The sequence below is a fragment of the Condylostylus longicornis genome, unplaced genomic scaffold (genome assembly GCF_029603195.1).
Source record: "Condylostylus longicornis isolate FDR11 unplaced genomic scaffold, ASM2960319v2 ptg000013l, whole genome shotgun sequence".
Lineage (NCBI taxonomy): Eukaryota > Metazoa > Arthropoda > Insecta > Diptera > Dolichopodidae > Condylostylus > Condylostylus longicornis.
Genome location: NW_026577982.1, coordinates 12,341,422 through 12,368,668, shown reverse-complemented (window position 1 = coordinate 12,368,668; position 27,247 = coordinate 12,341,422). Strand labels below are relative to the sequence as shown.

The 27,247-nt window shown below is 25.7% G+C and overlaps 1 protein-coding gene across 6 annotated transcripts; it reads left to right on the top strand.

Annotated features, from left to right (window-relative positions):
- Positions 1-80: 80 nt before the first annotated feature.
- On the top strand, positions 81-27,247 carry LOC129605696 (putative uncharacterized protein DDB_G0282133). Of its 6 annotated transcripts, none has more exons than XM_055515609.1 (12): positions 81-340; positions 2,825-4,216; positions 4,520-7,864; positions 21,363-21,605; positions 21,722-23,148; positions 23,211-23,408; positions 23,499-23,761; positions 23,848-24,206; positions 24,461-24,502; positions 24,667-25,009; positions 25,093-25,201; positions 25,258-27,247. In XM_055515609.1, exons 2-12 carry the CDS (start codon positions 3,005-3,007, stop codon positions 26,336-26,338), a joined length of 8,622 nt encoding a protein of 2,873 aa, XP_055371584.1. In that variant the 5' UTR covers positions 81-340; positions 2,825-3,004; the 3' UTR covers positions 26,339-27,247. The 6 variants fall into 6 exon arrangements, with proteins under 6 accessions (XP_055371584.1, XP_055371586.1, XP_055371583.1 ...); XM_055515611.1 differs by having other exon boundaries at positions 81-570; positions 23,214-23,408; XM_055515608.1 differs by having other exon boundaries at positions 81-570.

Here is a 27,247-nt window from a genome sequence, read left to right as displayed (position 1 = left end):
AATGGCAAATTTTTGTAAGAGAAGAAAAGAGCTAACAAGTATGTGCAATATGTAGTACTAAAAGAGGAGTGGACTGTTCGTGAGTGTGATGTATAGTAAAATTTTGAAGAAAAAATATTAAAATATGAAACGCGATTGAAATGCCATGTTTTTAATAAATATTTGTGGCATAATTGTACAATTAAAATAATGTAATAAATTAAATAAAAATTATAAAAGAAATAGAATAAATTTAATGAATAACTATTAAAAAACGTGTTAAAAATTGAAAAGTAGAAACAAAAAAAAATACTTGCTTTAAATCAATTTTTCGTGTTAAATTTTTTATTTAGAGCGGGAGGTGAGAAAAAGAAGTAAAGTGAATATATTGAAACGAATAGAATATATAGTTTAAGCATGCGGATCAAAAAAGATGGCTAGATATTTCACATTCATCTGATTGGATTTAAAAAAAAAATAAATATTTTGAAGAAAAATTAGTGTATTAACTAAATAAAAGATACAGAAAAAATTTTTTTCAAATCAAAATATAGAAATTAAAAATAAAATTAAATTTCATCAATTTAAATGGTAAATAATTTGGAATGTTTTTTTTTCTAATGTACACAGCAAATATGTTTGAATGTGTTTGTTTTATATATAAATGTGTATGTGATTTTTTTTATATACATAGTTACGAAGAATCAGAAAAAAATTTGAAAACAAAAGTTCATTGATTGGTTTTCAATTTTTTAAATTAACTTTTTTTTTATTAATTATCTAAATTATTAAAATTAACTATGAATCAATAATTTAATTCCTAATAATTTATAAATTAATTCCTAATAACTTAAGTTTAAATTAACATTTAAGAAAATAATATTTAAAAAAAAATTAATAGATAATTTTGTCGAAATATTTAGTATCTATACAATATGTAATTTACATAATTCATTCTGAAAAGTGTTTTATTAAAATTGTCTTCAGAAATAAATATTTTCAGAAGATGAGCTTAGAATTTGCCGAAATTCGTGGCGAAAAGGCGTAACAAGTAAAACAATAAACAACAACAAAACACATGTTAGACGTCAATTTAAAAAAGAAAGCAAAAATAAACAAAAAGGAATATTTAAAAAGAAAATTCATTTTAAAAATAGTTTTTCGGTGTGTGTTCATAAAAATTTCATAAAAAATATAATTTCAATATTGGTATATGAATAAAAAAAAATTAATAGTTCTTTGCTAAACCTTACTCAATACAAACAAAACATCAATATAGGCTTCTAGAGAAAGATATCTGATATATCAACCTTAACCAAGTAGAGTAAAAAAGCTAACAACACATTTCAATCATTAAAATTTATTAACAAGATGCAGAAGGAAGAAGATCATAACTTCTTGTAGTTAGATGAATTCGAGTGCATTAAAACAGGCAACAAGAATTATTTATTATAATTGTTTTTCTTTCACTTTTCTAATATGTACATACCTTTGTTAAGGAAATATTACTATTTACATAAATATTTTAGATTTGTCAGTTAAAATAATTATCTTGTGTTTTATAAGATTTTTATATGAATTATTTCAAACATCAAATTATGAATAGTACATGTATGTAAGTACCTACATATTTTATCGTACCTTTAATCTATATTTATTACCTTCCTGCCTTTTAAAGTAAAATTTAAGTCATTCGATGAAAATATTAATACAAAAGTGCCAAAGTTGGAAATATTAAATTTGACAGGTAGTAACTATACCTAACCAATCACCTACTTCAGATAAATGAGATAAGTTACAATGTCCCAAATATTTTTATTGTTTAAATCTAATCCAAATTTGTAATTTGCATCCTAGGACTTAAAAACTTCCTTCAAAAGAATTGAATCACATTTTTCCACAAAGTAAAAATAAGCAAATTTTGTTTAAGGTCCATTAAGTAAATTGTTTCAAGATCTTAAGATAAAGATAAAATCTTATATTGATTCAAATGTAATTTAAAATTCAATAATTGACAAAAAGCAAATATATTTGTCAACTTTTAATTTACAATATACAATGTTCAGACTGATAATGCGCATTTATAAAATTGGTCAAAAGTTTTAAATTATTAGAGTATTTATGAAATTTTTAAAACTTTTTTATTGATTTAAGAGTAAAATTTTTTCAAATCCTTGTTTCTTAAAATTTTTAATTAGCTAAATTAAAAGTTTGCATTTCGTTTCTTCATTAGTCTATTTAAAACTATCATATTAATGATTTACAATATACTAAATTAATAAAGACAAAAAATTTTGAGAAAAAAATGAAATAGGAAGTTTTAAAACTTTTCTTCCTTCAGGATTGAATAATGCTTATAATAGGATATTTTTCTTCATAAAAATTTTTAGGATATATTTATTGTTAAGCACACAAAATTAACGTAGTCAAAAAAAATACTTAGTTGTTGGTATACCCATAATGTATATATATATATATATCGTATGTACAAATAACTTATATTAAATATAATAATATATACATTTATATATTCACACACCCATACAAATATATATACTCTCATAATATGAATTTATAATTGTGGAAAGTCCTTGTGATGTAGAATATGCGCATGAATTATCCTTTTTAAAAATTTTTTTAGGTTTTCATATTCTTCCAATACAAATGTGTGAAGTTTTTGTTGAAAAACTTTCATATGTCCCAGCAAACAATATATTTGATTAATCAAAAGTAATTATACAGTAGGTACTTGCATATTTGTTATCAGTTTTAAGTACATATTCGATTAATTTTACTTAATGAACTACTGATTTTCATTTTATTTTATTTTTTTAATTTATTTTAGTTCAATATATGAAGGAGGAAAAATGAGAGCACAAAATAAAAATACTTAATAAATATGAAGATCGACCAACACAACATTTTATAGAAATATTTAATTTTAAATTAATACACAGTAATTTTGGAATGTTTTAATAATGATAAGACAATTTAATTTAGAGGAACTGTTTAAAAATATGTTATTATGGATCCGTCGAGTGATGTAAAGTCGTCTGTTAAAAACGAGAGTGGCGGTAATATTACAACAAATGAAACAGATACCAATAATGTGAATCCTGTTAGCGTATTTAAAGACTTACATGACACTATTAGTAATAATAATACGGTATTACCTCCTCCAACAACAACAACATCTATATCCTTATTACAAAACAATGCTCAAGATGATTCAGATTTTGATGAAGAATCGGTTCCATTGTTACAACTTTCACAACTGAATAGTAACAACAATAGTAATTCAAGCACAAATAGTAATAGTACTACAAATAGTAGCAGTAATGTAAAATTGCAACGGCAACAAAAGAAACGTCGAGAACGTGCTCAGCGACTGCAAGCTGAACGTATGGCTGGAACTCTTTCTAATCAATTATCAATTAGATTACAAAATGAGAATAACAACAAAACTATTTTTCGCTCTTCAAATGACTTGATAACTAATGCTATATCCTCAGCTACGGTAACTGTTACAGGTGCTATAGGAGTGTCACCGGCAGCGTCTTCAAATTTCAAAATGAAATCATCGACTGTAAATAATTCAACAATAACATCAGCCGATGCAGCTACGGTAGCTCTAAATAATTGTACTTTGAATAGTGGTATAAAAGAAAGATCAGAATTGTCTTTGAATAATGCTGCAACTCCAAATATTGATAGCAACATTAGTTTAAATTCTTTTAGTAATTATAATAATAATAATGCTAGCAAAATATTAAATAATATTAACTGTAATATATCGTCGTCTTCAACAACGACTTCGTCAACATCTTCAACAGTATTATTACCAGCACCAAATTCTATTATTAACGCTAACATAAATAATTCTAACGATTTAGTAATGTTGCAAACACCCGCATCGATTTTAGCTAATCAGTTATTACATCCCCAACCTATTAGTTTAACTAGCGGAGTTGGTATGGAAGAGTATGAAGAAGATGATGAAAGTATTGATGAAGATTTACTTTCAACTTCGTCATCTTCCACATTACTGTTACCTAGAGAAAAAATACCAACATCAACGAGAGCTCAAATAGTAAGAAATAATGTTTGCGCAGGAAGAAAAAATCAGTCAACTCCAGTAAAAAATTTGGGATTTATTAGCCCAGATTCTCCAGTATTGGAAGAAGATATAATTGATGGATTTTCAATATTAGCTTTTAAAACTTATGAAGATTTAGAAGTAAGTATATTTTGTGTTCATTTGTATAAGTTGTGTATATGATATCTTTTTTTATGTTACAAGAACAAATATAAGTTTTTTCTATTGAAATGACTTCTTGTTTCTCAATACTAATTGAATTTTTGTTTTTCAATTTTGAAATTTACACTTTTTTTAAAGTTTTTGATTCTTGTACTTATTTCGTATTGACTCATTTACTACGTTTAAAAAATATAACTTTTATAAAATCAAAAATTACGCTGGTTAATCAATGCTTGTAAAAATTAAAAAAATATTTAATTAAAAATTTCTTTTAATTTTTAGTATGCTGTAAAATTTGCACAAAAGAAAAAGGAAAAACGTTTATCAGCATTGGAAGAGCTTACTTCAAATTACTCTATAGAAGAAAAATCGCCGAAAATAATTGAATTCGGACCACACCAAAATGATAGGGAAAAAGATTTACGTGATCGAGAGCGTGAATGGAATGATTTTCATCATAATTTCTCAAACAATGATGTTCAGCAAGAAAATCATCTACTAATTAATAATAGCAACAATAATCAGAATACTATAAATATAAATAACTTTAATAACAATAATTGTGTCAGTAGTGTCAGTAATAATGACAACAACAGCAACAACAATAACAATGTTAATAATAATGTTAACTGTGTCAATAATAACACTAATAATATTAACAATGATAATATTAATAGTAATACTATTAACAATATTAATAGTAATAATAGTAACAATAATAATAGTAATACTAGTAATAATAAAACTATTAATAGTACTATTAATAATAATACATGTAGTAACAGTAATAATAATAATAATAATAACAACAACAATACTAATAATAATAATAATACTAGTAATAATAATAATGATAGTAGTAGTAATAATAACAGCAACACAAATAATGCCAATAATAGACATAATAGCAATAATAACAGCAGTTTTTATTATTTCTATAACAACAACCACAATAACAGCTGTTTCAGTAATAATGATATTTCTGATAATATTAGTAATAATAGCTATAACAGCAACAACGTCGATAATATCGCTGTTAGCAATAATAACAATCAGAATAATAATAACAATAATAGTAATAATATTAATAATACTAATAATAATATAAACAACAACAATAGAATCATTGGTGAAAATGACACTAATAGTAATAATAATAATGCCAATAATAATATTAATAATTATAATAATAATATTAATCTTAACTGTGGTAATACTACTATTTCGATTAATAACAATGGTAGTAGTGATAACATTGTTAATAATGGAAACAATAATAGCAACATTAATAGTATGGACAACAATACATGCCAGAATAATTTTGGTGTCAACAGTAATAATAACGAAAGTATAGATAACAATAATACCGCTAATTGCGTCAATAGAATTAATGACGGCAATGGTAACTATAATAATAGCAATAGCAATATAATAAACAATAATCAAAATAGCAACGGTAATCCTAATGAAAAGAGTAATAATAGCACTAATAGTGATAATGACAACCGTAATAGTAATAACAATAGTAATGATAATAATAATAGAAGCATCGGCAATGATAACGGAAATAATAGTAATAATATTAATGGTAATAATAATTATAATAATAATAATAATAATAATAATAATAATAATAATAATAATCAAAATAATAATAATAATAATAATGTTAATAATAATAGTAATTGTAATAATGTTAATAATAATAGTAATTCTAATAATGTTAATAATAATAATAATAATAATAATAATAATAATAATAATAATAATAATAATAATGGCAATAATGTTAATAATAATAATAACAATAATAGCAATAATAAAAATGGTAACAATAATAATGGTAATAATAATGATAATAATAACAACAATAATAATAACAATAATATCAATAGCATTAATAATATTATTAATAATAATAACAATACCAATAATAATTGTAATAGCAATAATAACGATGATAACGACAATAATAATAATAATAATGAAATAATAGAAAAAGCTAATAACAACAATATGAATAATAACGTTACTACTAGCAAAAACAATAGTCATGAAAGTAACGATGATAATAATAACCTTAAACGCAACAGTTGCTCTAAAATAATTGAAAACATTGGTAATAGTAGTATTAATAATGAAGATATCAATATTAATAATAAAAACGATGTTGTTGACACAAATCGATGTAAACATAATGATAATAGCATTAGTAGTAACAGTAATAATAATAATGGTAACAGTAATAATAATAATAGTAATAATAGTAAAAATAATAATAATAATAGTAATAATAATGATAATACAAATAATAAAAATGATCTAAATAGTGATAACTGCAATAGTGCCGCAAATATTAACATTAGTAATAGTATTAATAATGATAATGTTGACATCAGCAGGAGTAATTTTAATAAAAATAATAGTAATTTTGAAAACAAAAATGATAATGACAACAGTATTGATAAAAATAGCGATAGTTGTAGTAGTAACAAAAATGATAATATAAATTATAAAATTAATAATAGTAAAAACGTCGATGAAAGCATAAATTCACATAATATAAATAGCAAAAACGATAATATGATTGATAATAGTTGTAGCATTGATAATAAAAGTAACATCAGCACTGTTAATCCGTATCAGTATGCTGGTAATGGAAGTGGAAATAGTAGCAAAAATAATGAAATCGTTTTTAATATTGAAAATAACTTCAAAATTAATAAAAATACCTGCAACAATAATGAAAGCAGTAGTAATAAGAGCAACATATTTGATCAGAATATTAGTTATCGAGCTAGTAATGATAATAATAATAATAGTAATAATAATAACAATAATAATAGCAATAATATTAATAATGATAGCGTTAATAATAATAATAATTGCAATAATAAAAAATACATTGGTAATACCAATGTTAGTAATAAAAGTCTTAATGATATACCTAATAATGAACGTAGAGGAAACAATGAAGGTAATAACAGCAGCAACTTTAATATAAGTAATTTCCACACAAATGATATAAGTGATCTTAAAGTCGATGATATTGGTAACAAAAATAATAACAATGCCAGTAACAATAGTAATAAAGTCAGTAATGAAATAAATGATAGTAAGAATATTAAAAATAATGACAATAACATTAATATTAATAATAATAGCAACAGAATTAATGAAGAATATGTAAATGATAATATTCGAAACGATAATGTCAGTAGTTGTCACAAAGAAATTTACAAAAATAATAATATATTAAATAAAAACAATCAAAATAATTTTAATTCAAGTTGTAGTAATAATTTGAATTATATGAGTAATATGGGAAAAAATGTTGATAGTTCAAATAAATTAAATTCTATATTAAATAGTGCTAATTGTATTAACAGCAATAATAGCAACATTGATACTGTTAGTAATAATAATAATTATAATAGCTCAAGTAATGTGAACAACGATGTAAATATTATTAGTAATACTGATTGCAGTAAAAATAACAACAATAGCATAAACAGTGCAAGTAACATAAATGGTTCAAACAAGTTAAACCGAAACTTTAAGAGTTGCAATAATGATAACATTATTTTATCTCAAAGCCATACAGCTTTAAAACATAACTTACCTCACGTAAGTAATTTTATATTTCATTTATCTATATTATTTACATACATACTTTTTGTGTCATATACATAAATAATTTGGTGTTTTTTTGTTTTAAAAATAATAATTTTACTTCATTTTTTCCTAAAATTTGAGCAAAAAATATTAAACTTAAAAATATCTTGGCTATTAAAAATGATTTTCATCAAATTATAACATAAACAATTAAATATTATAATAAAAAGTAATTTCCAATTTTTTGAACTTTTGAATTTTTAGTACCATAGTAATTGTTCAGTCTTTTAAAACGTTCCTTGACTATTTTGAATTTCAAAGTAGGATATTAAAAAGCTTTTCTTCATACAGTAACTTTCTTTAAAAAAAAGTTTAGCTTATTTCATGAAGCAAAACACAGATGGCCTTGGGACGGTTTTTAAACTTTCAATCCGGAGAGTCATTTTATTGTAATAATTGTTAAATAAAAAAGAAGACATTCGAAATATGTACTTCCAAAGTATACACATATCCAAATTATTTATTTACATTTTTATCGCACGGTTATAAATTGAGCCTGCGCTTTAGCAATTCGTGTTTTCTCATTTAAATATTATATACCTACATGTTTTTATGTGGAAGAGCAGTTTTTTTTTATGTATAGGGCCTTTCGCGGAAAAAAAAAATGTGCGACATCAAATATTTTACTTACCTATCTAAAGTATCTACCTATATGAAATCAAAATTTTAAGCTAGAAAAATTCTATTTTAAGCTAAAAATTTACTATTAAGTATTTTATGGTTAGTTTATGAAATATGTACAATTGTACATATAAAAAATCCTAATATGATACATAAAGTTTTGTCATTTTAATTTTAAAAATGCAAATTCTGAAAAATACCTAACAATGAAAATATAGTCCTTAACGTTAGTTTGCAGACCTATATGTACTTTTTAAATTTTACATAATTTTTTTTTCAGTTTTGATATATCTATGTATAAAAATTATAGAAATTAAATAGATTTAACTTTTACTAACATTTGTAGTTAAAAACCAGACTCAAATTTTCTATTTTGAAAAACTGAACCTTCAGCACTTGTATTTTTATTCTGTGCCTCATATTTATATTTTGCGTTCGAAATACATTCGAGTTATATTATTTGGAAAATACTTGAAGAAATTATCCTGACTCTAAAGTGCAAGGCCTTAAAATTTTTTAACCAAGCTGGTTTAGAACCAAATTAAATTAGCACTTTTTGGAAATATAATGGAGAATTTAGAAAATTGCTTTTTTTGTGACATCACGTTATCAAAAATGTTTTTGGTATTTTGAAGGTTCCAAGAAAACTTTATAGCACTACGGGCTTTAACATGTAATTTAAAAATGGGAATTTATTTTTTAATATTTAAATTTTTAAGGTTTCCTTATATTAAATGAGTGACTCTATTAAATAAGTAAATCATAAAATTTTGTAACCTTTTTATAAAAGTATATGTAATTGGCGAAACTTTAACCAAAATCAAAATTCATAAATAACCTAAAAAATTAACATTTTTTTTACATGTTGCTTTAAACAATAAAAAAAGTGCATGAATGTAAGTTTTATGTAAAAAATGCACAAATATTTGTGTAAACATTCATTCACATATTTACATGAGTACTCATTTACATATGTACATATATTATGTATTGCGTTTACGAACAATATGCAAAACAATTACATAACAGTCTTTTATTTGATAGAATTGCATATTTTAATGTTAAATTCTTAGCTCACTAATTTTTTTTCTTTAATTTTTCTTTATCCCTTTTTATTAACAACGACGTGTTTACATTATAACGAGCTTCTTAATTTATTATCACGCCAACTAATAGCCGACTAAGTGACTTTACACGACAATTCATCAGATATTTAAAAGATTAAATTTCCATGAACCTTTTTACAAATTTATATGTACATATGTATACCCGTGTAACTTAACAGAAAACTTAGAAAGATGTCTAGTTAACAAAATGAATTAAAAAGAAAATGAAAAAAAAAAGAAAAAAGAATAAAAAGTATAGAGGAAAGAGGGTAAAAAGGAGAAAAATAAAAAACAAACTCGTTTGCGGCTACTGCATTTAATAATTCTGTTTGTTTTTAACTGTGTGTAAAACCAATTTGCCGTAAGTCTTTTTTTTTCAGTAAATGTGGGTGTACAAGTAGTTAATAAAATGTTATTTAAAATAAATTGCCGTGAAAGCTTTTTATTAACGCTCCGCTATAATTCCCATTAAAATTCATTTAAAATTAATTTATAAATTTTTTTTGAAAATAATTTAAATGTATATTATACTGTTATATGTACAGCATAACTATCTAACATTATGTATAAAGTTATTAAATAATATTATATATATATATATATATATATATATATGAATTTGTTAACAAGTATATTACATACATATATAACATTTATAAAAGGCGATATGAAATTTAAGACACTAACTGTATACAATTTATACATACATATATATCTGATTACATGTAACTGTTATACATTATATGAAATTATCCTGTTCTTATAAGAATTTATATGTAGATAGAGAACATTGAAAAGTTATTTTTAAAGAAAATGATTTTTGTAATAAAGATTCAGCAACCAAATTAAAGTTGTCTAGGTATGCAAGGATAAAAATTTGACACAACTGTAATTTAATTAAATATTCTTAAAGCAATTTTTTGTAATTAATTGCTGTTAATAGTAACAACTTTGTTACAATAAATATATATATATATATATATATATATATATATATATGTACATGATTTTCAATATTATTCGACATTGATTTTAAATTAACTTTTTTGATAATTCTTGATGGTTCCATTAAGATATTGAAATTGTCTTGAATGGTGAACATTTCAATTTTTATCTAATCCTTCTAGTTTCAAAAATTTCAATAATTTTAATTTTCTAAAAGAATTAACCACAATAAATAATAAGATTTACCTCTTTTTCATTTATATATAGCTTTTGTAATTCGAATTCTATAATTAAAATTTCATAGTTATAAAACAGAATAATTATTAATTCAACATAATTACTTATATTACCATAAAAATTAATTTGCTTAACATAGAAATTAAGTGATTTCATTCATAAATGGATTTAATTATACCTTTTTATAGCTAATTTACAAGTATATAATATAATGGATGTACATATGTACGAGTATGTATATGTATTTACTTTATTAAATCATTAAAATGAAATTTCGAAAATTATTTTTCCGTTCCTCTTTTCATCACAAAATGTAAATTGCTTACTTCAGTAACTGAATATAACAGAGTTATACGTACATCAATTACGTTTACGATAAAAAGGTTAATTTTTATCGTTATTTTATCTTTATTATCAGAGAAATAGAGAAGTAAAATAATTGGTTATCAAATAAAAATTTAATGGTGAACAGTGAATCTATTGATGCAAGGAACGCAACATTCCAAATTACTCTTAAAATAGTTGGAGGCAATTTATAAATGAATTGCTTATTTAATATATTAAATACATATAAATTTAAATTTTAAAGATTTGATATAGAAGATGGTTATTTTCTCTTTAGGAATTAATTAATATTCATACATGACAACCAAATGAAATCTGACAGTTTTTCGGTAAAGCTAATTGTTGTCATAAAAAATTCCATCAGAATTGTTACGAGTATGAACAAATTTTTGTTATAAAAATTTTCTTGTTATATTTTAAATGCGCTGTTCAGAAAACTTATCAAAAAAATTTTACATATTTTGCATTTTATAAAATATAATTGTAAAATTAAACTAAAATTAAAATTCATAATTTAAAATATCTCATACCTATCATTTAATTAAAATCTTTAACATTAATTTTATTTATTATTCGTACAAAATAAAATAAAAAATTAGTTTTTTTTGCTCTTTCTTTTGATAGTTATAATTACCGATTTAAAATGTTAAGTAAATTTACTCCATCTGCCGGTGTTAATGTGTGTACATACATTTATGTATTACCCATAATCTTTTATAATTATATCGTGTAATGAGATCAAAGTATAATAAAAGATTTTAGGAAAAGCTTAATCTTTACTAAAAATAAGAACGAATAGAGTTATAGAAGAGTTATAAATTGTTTTATCTAAGATTCGTGATATGAGCATATTTGTATATTTTTTATCTAAGATTCGTGACATGTTTATTATTCCTTTGCCTATATCATAAAATTAGATATAGTGTATAATTATGTGCATATTATAAAATCATTGTCAAAAATCAATCAAAAAGCATTCAAAACGGAAAATTTCTATTTATTTCAATAATAATTTATGTATCATATGTATGTTTGTATGCAAGAAATTAAGTACACTTGCATTAATATTTTATAATATTTATTGCTGCAAAATTTTTGAAATAAATTTATTTGAATGCATTATTATTCATGTACCATGTACTTATGTACATATATAAGTTTAATTTTTACGTATATAATATAAGTATATGCATATATACACTGTACATCTGCGTACATGTGTATGTATGTAAGTAGACATGAAAATTTTATGCAATGTTCAGAGCATAAAAATTATTTGGATACTGCATACAGGGAGCATTATTGTACAGTATAAATTAATTATTGGTCAGTTACGTTGTATACATGTGTAAATACATACTTACATAAATATTTAAATATTTTTGCATAATTATTTTATATTTTAAAACAATTAGCGTAATCATTTTGTTACTTTTTTCTTTTTCAAATTAATTTCGCTTCAGTTTTATACATGGTATATATACAGTGCAACTCAATTATAACAAACCTAAAGATAAATTCTGCTTAAAATGATTTTCTCACAGACTAAAAATTTAAAATGAAATATTAATAATTTAAAATTTTAAAACAAAAAATGTAGAAAAAAAATATGAAATTTTTTAAGTGTTAAATAGATTGTTGTACTGTGTTATTTTTTCGAATTTAAGGAAAAATTAATATTTTTAACAAAAATTTATTGTTTATGCTTCTTAATAATCAGTAATTTATACTCTTTTCAATTGAAAATTTTAGTTGCATTGAAAAGTAATTATTATTTCATATAGGATTTCTACGAAACATATACGAAATATTCCTTTATTAATAAAAAATGCGATTAAATTACTTGAAAGTAGTTTAAATTTTAAATCCAATTACGTGTAGGTTGATCAATCTCTTTTTTTTTCTACCCATGCAATACTTAATACCTTTGTTTACATGGGGACTTTTACATCTATTACCCAGTTTTTATCGTGACTTCAGGCGTATACTTGATTTTATGTTCATATAAATGTTATTTGATTTCACTCAAGTCATTCACAAAATTTGGTTTACTTCACTTAAAATGTAATAGCAAAACGTCATTTTAGGGTGTTCAAGCTGACATACATAGTAGAAACATAGTTTGAGTATCGATATGATTCCAAGACAAATACTCTAGCTGCCATACAAACGATGAGAATAGTTAACGTAAGTTTCATTTGCATTATCACAAATTACGACCCCTACTATTTCTTATTGTTACTTGTACTCGTTTCGATAGAATTAGTTCTTCGTACAGTTTATTTTAACGAAATTTTTTAAACGAAAAAAAAATAATAAAATTTTTAAATTTGACAACGATGCAATCCAAAATTATTGCATTGAATTCACAAACTAAAATAAACCTTTCAGCAAAATAATCAAAAGAATAACACAAAAAATTAAAAATTCATACACAAAAAAAAAATGAAAATATAAACAAACATTTTCTCTCAAACCCCTGATCGTTGTCAACTCTATAATGTTATTAAAAAGAAAAAAATTCATAATGGAGTATTTTATTCCAATAGAAAAATAAAAAGTAAAAAATAAAACAAATGTACATAGCTTTGCTTCTACGAAGTGAGCTAAAGGTAAACGACATGGAAGTGACGTAGACCTAGCAAAAACCGAGAATACTTTTTTTTCTTTGAATTTTTTCTTCTTTTATCTTTTGTTTTTTTTTGTTATTTTCTTTTTTTTTTTTTGCTAAGCAATTCAAACAAATTTATTTCACTGCAACAGAAAACAACAAGAAAGAAAAGAAAAGAGAAAAAAAAAATACAAAAAAAAAGACAAAAAATTTACATTCACTATTGGATTATAGATATACAAACATATGCACATATGTATGTATATTCTACATGCAATCATAATATATCTAAAGATACATATTTATTTAGTTGTACGATAGTATAATATTGTGAAAATATGCCGCCATGCTGTATTTAAACGTCATTACAATATTATTGTACACAATGATGTTGTAAAAAAAAAAAACAGAAAATAAAAAAGAGTAAAAAAAAAGTCACATATTTTTTTCCGTATGCTATCGGGAGAATGTTCTCACTAACACATACACACACATATAGAGCTATTTAATTTAAATTTAAAAGGAGAATGGCCCCACTTCACAATCAAACCGGTTTTTTTTTTCTTTTTATTTTAAATAGACGTAAGAATGTTGCATAAAAATAAAGACAAAAAAAAAGTGATTCTGCGCTGATTTTCAATCAAGTATAAGTAAAATATATGTACATACATATTTATGTATATAGATAGATTTTTTATTTTACAATAGTGAGGCACAAATACTTACTGTTACTATATAATAGATAAATTTATGCATATTTTAGTACGACTAGTACGAATGGGAAATTCATATATACATATGTGCATACATACATACATGCATATTGCTTACAGTCACATACATTCATACATACGTATGTTTTTTTTTTTTTTTGCATTTCAGTATCTAAATTTTTTGCCCCCTTTTTGATTATTTTTTACATTTTCTGTTATGATAAAATGAGTTAGATATTGAATTCCTTGAATTTTATTTACAAAAAGAGAAAAAAAAAAAATTTGTTTTCTTTCTAGTTGCCATCTCTATGTTTAAATTTTTATATCAGACTTAATACATAACCTAAAACTGGCAATATTCAAATATTCAGCTTTCATCTTTAATTTTTTTTCTTTCTTATATGCATATATAATTAAGTGCATATACACACAAATTCAAAAAAAAAAAATTTTATTTATTAAGTATGTGCATGTGTGTAGTATATTTTTACTTATATTAATTTTTATTTTTGGTGGAATACGTACGCTCTGTGGGATCTCTATACATAAAAAAAGTTTCATATACCTACGGAGAGAACAAGAAAAAATTTCCATAAAATTTATCTAAATACATACATATATAAAATATGTATATATTTTTTAATTTGTACAAATAATTTTTTAATTAGAACAATTTTCAAATTAATTTCGATATTAGTTTTTTAATGATTATTATAACAATAAATAAAGAAGCGTTTAGTGACTTTTTTAATGCTAATTAAAGTGAATTTTAAAATATATCCATACATATATATACATAATAAATATTAGAGATACATTAAACTCATACATATGCACATAATATTGTATGTATAGAGTCAGTGTTATCATATTGATTTTAGAAAAAGTCTAGAAAATTTCGCTAAAATATCTGAGAAATCTATAAAAGAAAAATATTTTTGAAAATCTGATAAAAACAATACATGCACAACACGTAAATGAAACGCAAATACTCTAGTTTTTTAATTAATAAATATGTAAGAGAAAACAAAAAAAAACTTAATCATTTCATTGTTAGCTATTGAGCTGATTTATTTATAGTCGAACTATTTTTTCTCTTGATTGATTCGACTGAAAAAAGCTGGTCTTTTTTTTTTGTTATGATGTATTTATTACTTTTTTGACAGGAATTATATGTAATTAAAGCTCTACTAAAAATAAAGAGAATGTCAAAAATCCAAAATTTCTTCATTTCGTCCTTTAACTGACGAACCAATGAATCCAGCTGTAAAATTAAATCTTCCAAAAATAAAAAATACTAAAATTTCAAAGATACCTACTGTAATGTCTGTGAAAATTTATTCTGTAAACTGTGTATTTTTATATACATTTTTGAATTGAAATAATTTAAAATAATATTTTTTAATAATTATTATATATTATAAAATGTACCTATTATATTAGTTTATTCTTTTTTTAAGTTTTTACATAACAACATTACATTTGATATTGACATTTTATGACACAAAAATTTCGCATTTGCCGACGATACTGGCAATGGCAAGTAAAATAAATTGAATAATAATTCCCAAAAATTGACATTTACAATTGTAAATAAATCTAGCAATATGGTAACACTGTATAAAGTAGAAAAATATAAAGTACAGTACATATATTTTACACATACATATGCACACATGTATAATAAATTTAAAAAAATAAAAATTGATTGTAAAAAAAGGCTAGTGTTCAACTTCTCTTATTCTTTTTTTTTTGTTTTTTAACTCATTCTCTCATTGAGTAATTTTTGTTTAATATTTTGCAATAAAAATGAAATGATTTGATTATCGAGTTTAATTTTACTCAAAAATTGCGCAACATTTCTACTTTTTGAGTTTTAGTATAGATGCGAATGCGACGTTGTTTGGTTAAAAAATTTTTTATAATCGGGAACTAGTAGTGTGTAGATTTTTTTTTTTTTTTTTTATATACCGAAAGAAAAATAAGAGAAAAAATAAAATAAAAATTTTTTTTTTTTGACGGATGTGTAGTCATATTATAAAAATAAAAATAAATTTTTTCTTAAAATAAAATTATGAAAAACACATACTTACTACATACAATAATAATGATCTTATTGCACAATAAATTATAGTGTTAGCCGAAAAATTATCTTAATTATTTTATATAAAAGAAGAAAAAAAAATAGATTTTTTTTTTTTTTTAATTAATAAACATGTAGCCATATTATGTGACTTGTGAATGCATATTGGATACAACAATAATTTTTAAACGTACATATATACACACATATGGATAAGTGTATTTAAAATTTAATAGATTTTCTTTTAAAAAAAAATAGCTAGCTAGTATCGATGAAAAATGGCAATAAAGTGCAATGATTTTTTTGTTTTTTTTTCTGTGTAAAAAACTTGTCGATTGTTTATTTTATTTTTAATGTACATACATAAGCATATATACAGTATATGTATATAAAAGTTTATATATATAACCATAATTCATATTTATATATATATATATATGAATGAATGTATTTATTTTTTACTGCAGAAGGATAAAAAAAATTTTCTACCCCATATTTATTAATAATGAAGATTCATGGAGTAATATAACTTAAATAATAAAAAAGTGTCTATATACTTATACTCCTATATATATGTATATACATAAAAAATATACAGGAATGAAAATAACATAAAAAAAAAATATTTGTTTGTGAATTTTATACTTGGTGATATTATTTTTAAAAAAATAATAAAAATATTATTTAAAATAATTATGTATGTAATATTTTGTATTTACATATACAGGTATCCCTCGTATAACACGGTTAATTGGTTCCGTGTTATATCGAAACCGTGGTATACGAGGTTTTTAAAAAGATAACAAATTATGTACATAATATTGTTAGGTACAATAAATAACGTAATTACATCAATTCAAGAAAATTTTTTTGTCCGTGTAATATCGAGACCGTGTTATATAAAAACCGTGTTGTATCGAAACCGTGTTAAACGAGACTGTAAAACTAATGTATTTTCCGTGTAATATCGAAAACATGCTCCGTGTTATATCGAGAGGTAAATTTTAGAAAATCTGAAATTTCATAAAAAAATTAATGAAAAACTTATTAACTTTATTTTTTTAATATAAATAAATAATAAATTCAATCATAAGTAATAACGAACAAAAATAAAAATATAAATTCATAATGTATAAATCGTAATGAAACAATTTCATTAGATTAATTTGAATCATCGCTGTCATCAAAAATGACCCGTGACTTAGTATTAATTTTTTTCATATTTGCTTGAAAATCCTCGTCACTAGTTATTTCTTCATCAGATGAAGCAGCTACAAAATCAGATTGCAACTGGGCCAAAACTTCTCTATAAGGACCCAAGCAACTTCTGAGATCTCTTTTAAATTACGACATTTATATCTCGCTTTCTGCTCACACGTTTTGCACCTTGCGAGCAACCAGCGGCCACATTTTGTCTGATTTGACTTTCATTTTTTAAAATAGTTCTAATAGTAGATTCGTTCAAATTTAAGGATTTCGCAATTGTTGCGTTTTTTTCTCCAGACTGTTTACGATTCAAAATTTCTATTTTCGTATCGAGGGAAATAAATTTTCGTTTAAATATTTGTTTTTTGATTTTGCCAGACATTATCTAAATTTAAGGTTAAATAAAATATAGATTAAGTGCGAATTGTGACATTTAAGCTTGAATAATATTACCTTGAATTGAAATTATTATAAATTGTTTTATACAAAGACAAGCACTCTAGAGAAAGTTATTTTATTATTCACTTTGTATGTATACTTTAACAAAACATAAAGGATTAACGTTATTCTATTTATTTAATTTTTTATAAATACCACTTTTAATTATGTAGATAAGAATTAATTAAAATATTTGACATTAATATTTTCCTTTAGTTAGTTGAAACTTGAACGATCTTTCTTTATCAAAGTGAAAAACACAAGTGGCTTGACAGAGAATATAAATTATTCAAGTACATATTACGAAATGTATTTTGTATGTTTAAGTATTTGTTATTATTTTTAGGGGAAATCCCATTTTTGTTGTGTTGAATATCAAAATTTAAAAAAAAATTTCCGTGTAATATCGAAAATCGTGTTAAAAAAGTCGCAAATTTTATACCGTGTAATATCGAAAACGTGTTATACAAGTGCCGTGTTATACGAGGGATACCTGTATATGCATGTATGTATGTACATATACCCATGATAAATTTTTAGTGAAAATATAATATTATTGAATTATGTATGTTGGTATCTAACTATGTGCATATGTAAATAATTATAAGTAGCATATATACTGAGCTACATATATTATGTATATACATATATTACACAATTTAATTTTTATTTTTTATTTTTTTAAAGAAAACTTACATACATACTTAGCTACTACCCATGCGACATTTTGAAATTGCATTTAAAAATATTTTGTGTACTCTTATAAGATTGTTTCTTTCTTTTTTGTTTTTTTTTTTTTTTTTTGTAAACGCGTTATATTACATGAATGTATTCAATAATATCTTTAAATACATCTGTATGTATGCATATGTATACATATATTTATATATATATTTAGGTAGGTAGATGCTTATAAGAATTAGAGAATGTTATTATGAAAAGTCTACAAGAATATTAGCCTTTAATTTAAATATAGTAAGTACTATATTTATTGAAACTTAAATTTTTTATAATTTCTTAAGGTAGACCGAAGTAGTTACGTAGGTCCTAGCTATCTTTGTATACTCATACAATATGTATGTTAGCACACGTGTGTCTCCCAATATTCAATTACATTATTCTTTTCAAATTCTCAAAATTAATTTTCTAATTAAAATCAAATCTTACACATAACTAATGCAAATATGGCCGAAGAGAAAGATTTCAAATAGAATTCTTGAGAAAACAAAATTGAAATTTCTAAATATAGTGGATTCGATACAATTTGCAATCTTAATCTGTTTTACATTCTCTTAAAAAATCTTTATTTACCAAATTTTTCCATAAATTTATCAAAATTTCTCAGGAAGAATTTTAAATTATAAAATTCAAAAAATTATTTTAGTTAGGTATCTTACAATTCTATCTTAGGTCTTAATATAAAGCACATTCGATAAATCTAAACTGCAAAAATAGAATATTCGAAATTGACAATTGCACTTGAAGTTCCAAAGGAATTTTGAAGTTTTTTTTTGTATAACTACTGCATTAAATATTGTAAGTTAGAAGAATAGTACTATAAAAAATTGTTGGATATTGAAGAATTACTAGAGTAAGTACCTACCTATGTTACAAATCCCCAAAAGCAAAATATTCAATTTCTGTAGATTTCTAAGTACTTATGTGTGAAAATATTTTTAAAATTTAATTTAGAATCTTTACTTAGTGTATGCCTGAATTATCGAAAGTCCGCTTTGTCATGAAATCATTTAAAAATTGATAATTTTATCAAAATAATTGTATTATATGTAATTAATCTATTCTCTTACATACAAAACCCAGAGAAAGTCAAATAAGGTGCGATTATTCAGTTTTTAATTTTTAATAATAAAAAGATACGTTTATATTCTTACTTGGAATAAAATTATAGGTAGGTAGGTACCTATTTGAATTCTTAACTTGAATTCAAGATCGACTTTTTGTTTTATGACTAGGTTAAATGTTTATTAATTTTAAACCAAATTTTTAATTTATATACAAACATGCATATAATATTTCTGTATTAATATTTACATAGTTATATATTGCCTACTTGTAAACATTTTTTAATGCTTAATTCTTTTTGAAAATTTAGAACGATATTAATTCAATAATTAGAAAATATAAACCATGAAGTGCTATAAAATATTAAATTATAATTTAATAAAACAAAAACATTAAAAATTTTTCTAATTTATTGTCAAAAAAAGGAAAGATAACAGTGTTTTATCCTAGCCATAATATAGTTAGCTACCTAATAATATATTAACTAAAAACACATATATTTTTAAATCTTTATAAGGAAAAATTGTCCAATTCTGTTATTTATCAATAACAGAGGGACAATTATAAAAAGTAAAAATTGCTATTATAGTTCGAGTTGAGCCGTCTGGTACTCCGCAGGATACTGCGGGTCCAAACAGCCCTAAAAAAATTGTCGTCTCTGATCAGGAGCCAAGTCAATCATTAACTCAAGAAGATATTAACAAGGTATTAATTTTAATTTTGTAGATTTTTTTTTTTCAATTTTAAAATTATGCGGGTAATAATGACTTATGTGGTATGATTGCTGATTGATTGTTGTATTTAAATTGAAATTAATCAATACAAATTTATGCTTTGATACAATTTAGCAATTAAATTTTGTAGGCTTATTTAAAATATTGTCGTAAGTACTTTTAAATCAAATTTAAAAGCGATCAACCTTGTCTGAGTGCGGACATTTTAAACTTAGGGGAAAAAAATTTTTTTTAACAATACAGCAAAAACTCAATATAATCCTGGCGTTTTAATGTTGTTTTAATATTTAGCAACTTAATGACATGTCTGGCTTAGATAAATAAACTTTTAATTATTGATGCAAAATAAGTATTTAAAGTTGAAGTTTTTAAATTAATATCAGACGAATGTCAAGATGTGGATTCCAAATTTTGTTCAGATTAAAAATTTGAAGTTAAGATCTATGATTGTATTTGAATATTCCTACCTTAGAACATTTACCCAACTTTTATACAGATCGTTTAATTAACCTTCGTGTTTCTGATTATTGAGCATGAAATATTAGTATCAGATTAAGAACTAATTTTCTGTCCTTTTTTAATAGTTAAAATATTTCATTTGATTTCAGATCCCAGATGGAGGATCTGTGGTATTTCCTTCACCGCCAACGCAAATTACAAGTCCAACAACACCTAGGAAATCATCCGAACTGCAAATTACTGGATTATCAATAAGTAATGGGCCACTAGGAGAAAAAACAAGTCCAGTGTCCGTAGTATCACAAAGTACTGTACCTGGTACAACCGTCACGCCTAATTCCACTTCAGCAACCTTATCCGCGCCAAATGTTTCGTTGTCATTTCCGGCACAGGTAGTGTATAAAATGCAATACAAATTGCGCAATATTTTGATTTTCTATACTTTATAACTTTTTTTTATTGCAATTTTGTACGTGCCTTATAGTTAATAACATATTTTTTTAACCAGATCTCAAATGGTCCAGTTACTACACAACAATCACCGATTTCTGCATCATCTCAGTCAAATAGCAATAATAATATACCAAAACTCATTCAGAACAACTCAACCGCAAGTTGTATAAGCAATTCTGGAATTTGTACATACACTTCCGCAAATTTGCCGCCATCTCATTTTAATCCATCGCATACAGTTTCGATAGCACCTCCTGTAAACACTTCAGCCACGTTAGCGCTAACAACAGGAGCAATTACAAATAATACTGCGCCACTATCTTCAGCTAACATAAATAACCCAAACAAACAAATCGTTACCAATGCTTTGAATATTTCAACAACACATCACCAGCAGCAGCCATTTGTAGGATCAATATCTAATTTATCTTGTTCTTCTTTAAGTACTTTAGCAAATGGTTTTCCTGGATCCATACCCTCAACAATTACAGTATCACATCCAATTACAAGCTCAAGAATCTCATCAGCATCACCTCATTCCTGTATGGCAGTTACTCCATCTACAAATAGCAATCAAATTATATCAACAACTTCTGTTATAAATGGTTCTGTTCCAGGCAATTCTATACCTGTTGCTGTTAGTTCCGCTGGTGGTTTGACATCAACTGCAAATGCAGTTCCGCTTTTAGCACCAGGGCAGCTACATCAGCATAATTTAGATATTTCACTGCCAACAACTCAAATAAATAACAATGGAACGTTATCCAATCCTTGCACTTTACCTACGGTTCAACCAAGTCCCAATTTCGAAGATGGATTAAATTCTTCACACCAACAAAACATTATAATGCACAATGGTAACAATTTGTCTTCAACAGTATATCGAGGTTCATATCCTAGTTATCCGCTTTATACGCCATACGGAGATTATAGACATAATCCATATTTGCCACCTTCAGTGCCATCACCAAGTGCTTCGCCAAGGGCTGCAGACAGTCGGAGTATAGCAAATTCAAATAATTCCCGTAGTGAATCTGCGTTAATTTCTAAATCTACCCTGAGACCTTTAACCCCTTCGAATAACACATCTATTGTGAATTCTAACGTTCCGGTGGGTATAAATAACAATGCTGGCAATAACGCAATGGGTGCTAATAACGCAAATAATTCGGGAACTATTAATATGGGAATGTCGCATATGCCACCGTCAGGGATTCCGCAGTTGAATCCTGGTCTCAGAGATCACCACGCATCTTCACATCACGCAAATAATTCTCAAATACAACATACGCCAACTCAATATTCACAATCTCAGCGTTCTCAAATTCATCAACACCAACAATCTTCTCAGCCAATGCAAGCTTCAAGCACACATTTTCCTCCTATTACAACTTCGCAAAACACATCATCGTCATCGTCTGTGATACCTAGAACCCATTCACCAAGAGGTCATAGTCCAAACCGTGAAAGAGAAAGCTATGGGTAATAATATTTAAAACATAATATTACAAATAATATATAAAAAAAAATACATATAATTTTAGTAGTAGTGTAAGTAGTTTATCACGGTCGTCTAATACGCCTAGTACCGGAGCACCTTACAGTTCAGCACCTACAGGACCTTCACCATCTTTGCCATATAGTACAAGTGCTCACGGAACAAGCAATTCTTCACCTCTTCCATCTACGGCAATAAGCGGAAATTCTAGTCTTCATTTCACCAAAAGTTCCGGTTGGTGCAGGTAAAAACATTTTGAAAAAAAATTATTGCAATTTTCAACCTATTTTTCTCTTAATTTATAGTAAATATTTAAATCATATTTTTGTTTTAGCGCTACAACCACGCCACCTGTAGTAACAAATACTGTAACTCGACCAACTCCACCACCTGTAAGTTGTGTATCTATATCTCCTCATCATAACATTACTCCAGTATCTTCATCAACGGTAACGACTTCAACAACAACATCTCACTCAAGTTACCAACAAACAATATTTGCGACGCCGTTGCCTCCGACTGCACCTGTTGTTAGTTCTGCACCATCCACAACAGCACCTCATCCTTTTTCTGCAGAATCATTGTTGAATAATAAAAGTGAGTTATTTTTGTAGTGTTATATTAAAATAATTTCATCCAATATTAGAAAAACAAACTACAATTAAAAGCAAACCTTTTTTTAGCGGATCAAGCAGATTTATTAAGAAGAGAGTTGGACTCTCGTTTTTTAGACAGATCGGGTTTAGCGGTTCAATCTGGACCATACCTTCGGCAAGAGCTACATCATCATCAACACCAACATACACATTTACATCAACATCAACAAATTTTGTCAGCAGCACCACCAACTGCAGCTCCTCTTTTTCCTCCACCACTATTTAAGGATTTACCCAAAATTGGAGCAGTAGATTCTCCATTCTACAGAACTGGTTTGGGAATTCCCACTTATCCGGGATATTCCCCTAGCTTATTACATCCTGCTGGACTTGGGGGGCCAACACCGTTCGTACCTCCAAGTCACTTACCATCATTTGCGCCAAAGGTAATAATTTGATTATTTATTTTAAAATTGTGTGACAAAGAATTTATCCAGGAGTTACTCGTTTGATTTGTTTTTTTAATTTTTTTTATTTCACTTCGCATTAAATTTTGGTCGCCAATATTTTTGTAAAAACTAAGCATTTAAATTCCAATTACCTTACTACAATCACAAATAGACATTACCTATTTTTCAATCCTTGTCATAAAAAATTATTTCATTTTTCATTTAAATTCATCAATTTAAATTTTCCACAGCAACAAAATCCCATCGCAGATCCTATTAAGCCACAAATTATGGTAGGTTTTATTTTTCATATATTCACATACATACTTTCATTCTTAGTTTTTGTTTTTTAATAAATAACACATTAAAATTTTATTATTCTACAAATCTTTTTAAGTATTGTAAATAAAATTCAAATATTCAAGAAAATAAAACTATAACTACGTAATTTTTGTAGAAAACGGGAAGGTGGAATGCTATGCATGTAAGAATCGCGTGGCAAATATATAAAGATCAAAATGAAAAGCAAAATACTGATAAATCCTCAAGTGCATCCGCTGTCACTCCTGCAGCATCATCATCGGCATTAAATGCTGCGGCAGCTTCACTAAAACCTTCATCATCTGCTATGGATATGTTACGGCCGTCAACACATATGTTCCCCTCGTCAGCAACGCAATTATCAAGTTTAACAAGACCTCACGAGTTGCCATCTGCAGCATATCCAAGCAGCTTATCAGGACGATCGCCTTATGACACGGCTCCTTTACCCCCTACTCTTTTTGGTGCGAGTCATTTAGGTAAAAAAATTTTTTTTATACATATAACTATTTTATTTTTAATGTTCCAACTTGAAATATAACATAATGATATTGTTTTACAGCTTCACCGTTTACGAGATATGGACCTCCCCCATTTTCAACGCCGTTTACCTTATCACCATTTGCCCGTGATATTCCAATAGGAACACCTTTACATGACCCATGGAGATCGTAAGTTTGGACATGTTTCAAAAAGAAAATTCTAATGTAACTTAAAAAATTTTTAGGAGTTTATCACGTACTGTTGCTGGCTATTCGCCAATTCCAGGGCAACCTACGTGGCCTACTCTAAAGCCAGATCCAACAATCGATGCAGTTAGAAGAGAAGCGGAAGAGAGGGAGCGAGAACGGGAAATACGCGAACGCGAACATCGTGAAAGGGAACGGCAAAGACAAAGAGAAAGAGAAGAACGTGAAAGAAAAGAAAAAGAAGAAAAGTTAAAAAGAGAACAGCAAGAACGTGAAGCAAGAGAAAGAGAACGTGAGAGAAAAGAGCGAGAAAGGCGCGAAATCGAACGTAGAGAAATTGCCGAAAGGGAGCGATTGTTGCAACAGCAACGATTAAATGAAAGTACAAAATTAGCGGCTGCACAAGCTGCAGCTGCTGCAGCACGAGAAAGATCTCCATTGAGAAATGGAACTGATCCTAATGACATTAGAATAAAGGAAGAAATGCCTAGAAAGGAAGATCAGGAACTTTTAATGCGTTCCGCGGCGGCAGCGGCGGCTGCAGCAGCCGATCCAAGATATCACCCCTCGTCAGCAGCTCTCGCTGTAGCGCAAGCGCAAGCTCATCATCAGTTTATGACAGGTCGACATGGTCCGCATGTTTTGCCACCTCCACCTCATTTATCTAGATCTATGATGCCTCCTACTATAGGTGGGCCGCCATTAACACATTTTGGTCCACCAACTGGACATCCAGGATGGTCGCTAGATCCATATCGTGATCCTTATGGTCAAATGCTAAGGTATAATCCACTGATGGAAGTAATACGAGTAGAAGAGGAACGTAAAGCTCTAAGCATGCATGCAGCATATTCGGCAGCAATGCGTGGTAAAGAACCAAGTCCTGTACCACCACCTAGTGGATCTTCGCAAGCACCTCAGCAACATAGAATAAGTGCAATGAATGTCATATCGAATACTCCACAGTCACAATCAGTTGTAGGACCACCACAATCTGGAAATCCGCAAAACATTAAAGGTGGACCACAACCCATGCCATCTATGCAGCACAGTATTTCTCAACATAACATGGCAGTTGCAGTAGATATACATAAAAAAGATGATTCTTCAACACGATGATAAATAAACATTACAAAGGCTTAAAATCCAAAATGTTTAAACATTTAATAAATATTATTTATCTTGTGAACTACTAAATATGATTTACGTATTAATCTAATAAGGAATTTAATTGGAAGTAAAAACATAATTTTTTTTATAATTATCTTCCAAAAATTTCTTCCTATATAAAATCCAACTACAATATTTAAGTTTTGTGATACAAGAAAGAAGAAATATTTTTCATTTTAAAGGGAAATACATTTTTTTATGTATAATTCCTAATGTAAATTAATTAATTAGCTAATAAGATTGCATGTACAATAAAACTTGCTAGTGTAAATTTCATAAAACATTTTATATGAACCTGTTGATAAAATGACAAATAATGTAAATATGTACTTGATATTGCAAATATTTGTATATGATATTTAAGATAATATTATGTATTTTATTAGAATTTTTCTCTCAAAAATTGCAATTCATTGATTATTTTAATTATATATTATTATGATAAACCCAGTGAAGAAAAAACCAAATAGGAAAATGACAATATAGGAAAATGACCAAATAGAAAAATCTCATTTTCGAGTCTATAATGCTTTTTTTATTTTTCCATTTAAAAAAAAAAAACCGAGGATATTTAGTTCTTTTAATTGATCTCCCACGTAATTAAGTTGAAATTTTCATTTAATCAACACAAAAAAAAAAAAAAAGTAAACCTAGCAAAAGAGAAAAAATAATAAATTTCATAAAAATTTTCTCACATGTTTTCAATGCAAATTTTGTAAAATTAAAAAAAAAAATTCCAAATTTTAAATGATTTTTAATTTTTTAAGAAAAAATATAAATAATTTTATTTTAATATTCAATATAATGCTATAAAATTTATAATTTTTATTGCGTAACTCATATTAAAGAAAAATGAAG

Coding starts and splice junctions, on each gene's coding strand:
- LOC129605696 (XM_055515609.1), top strand. CDS start 3,005: ATGGATCCGTCGAGTGATGTAAAGTCGTCTGTTAAAAACGAGAGTGGC. Junction 23,149..23,210: donor CGTGAAAGAGAAAGCTATGG/GTAATAATATTT, acceptor ATATAATTTTAG/TAGTAGTGTAAGTAGTTTAT. Junction 24,207..24,460: donor TACCATCATTTGCGCCAAAG/GTAATAATTTGA, acceptor AATTTTCCACAG/CAACAAAATCCCATCGCAGA.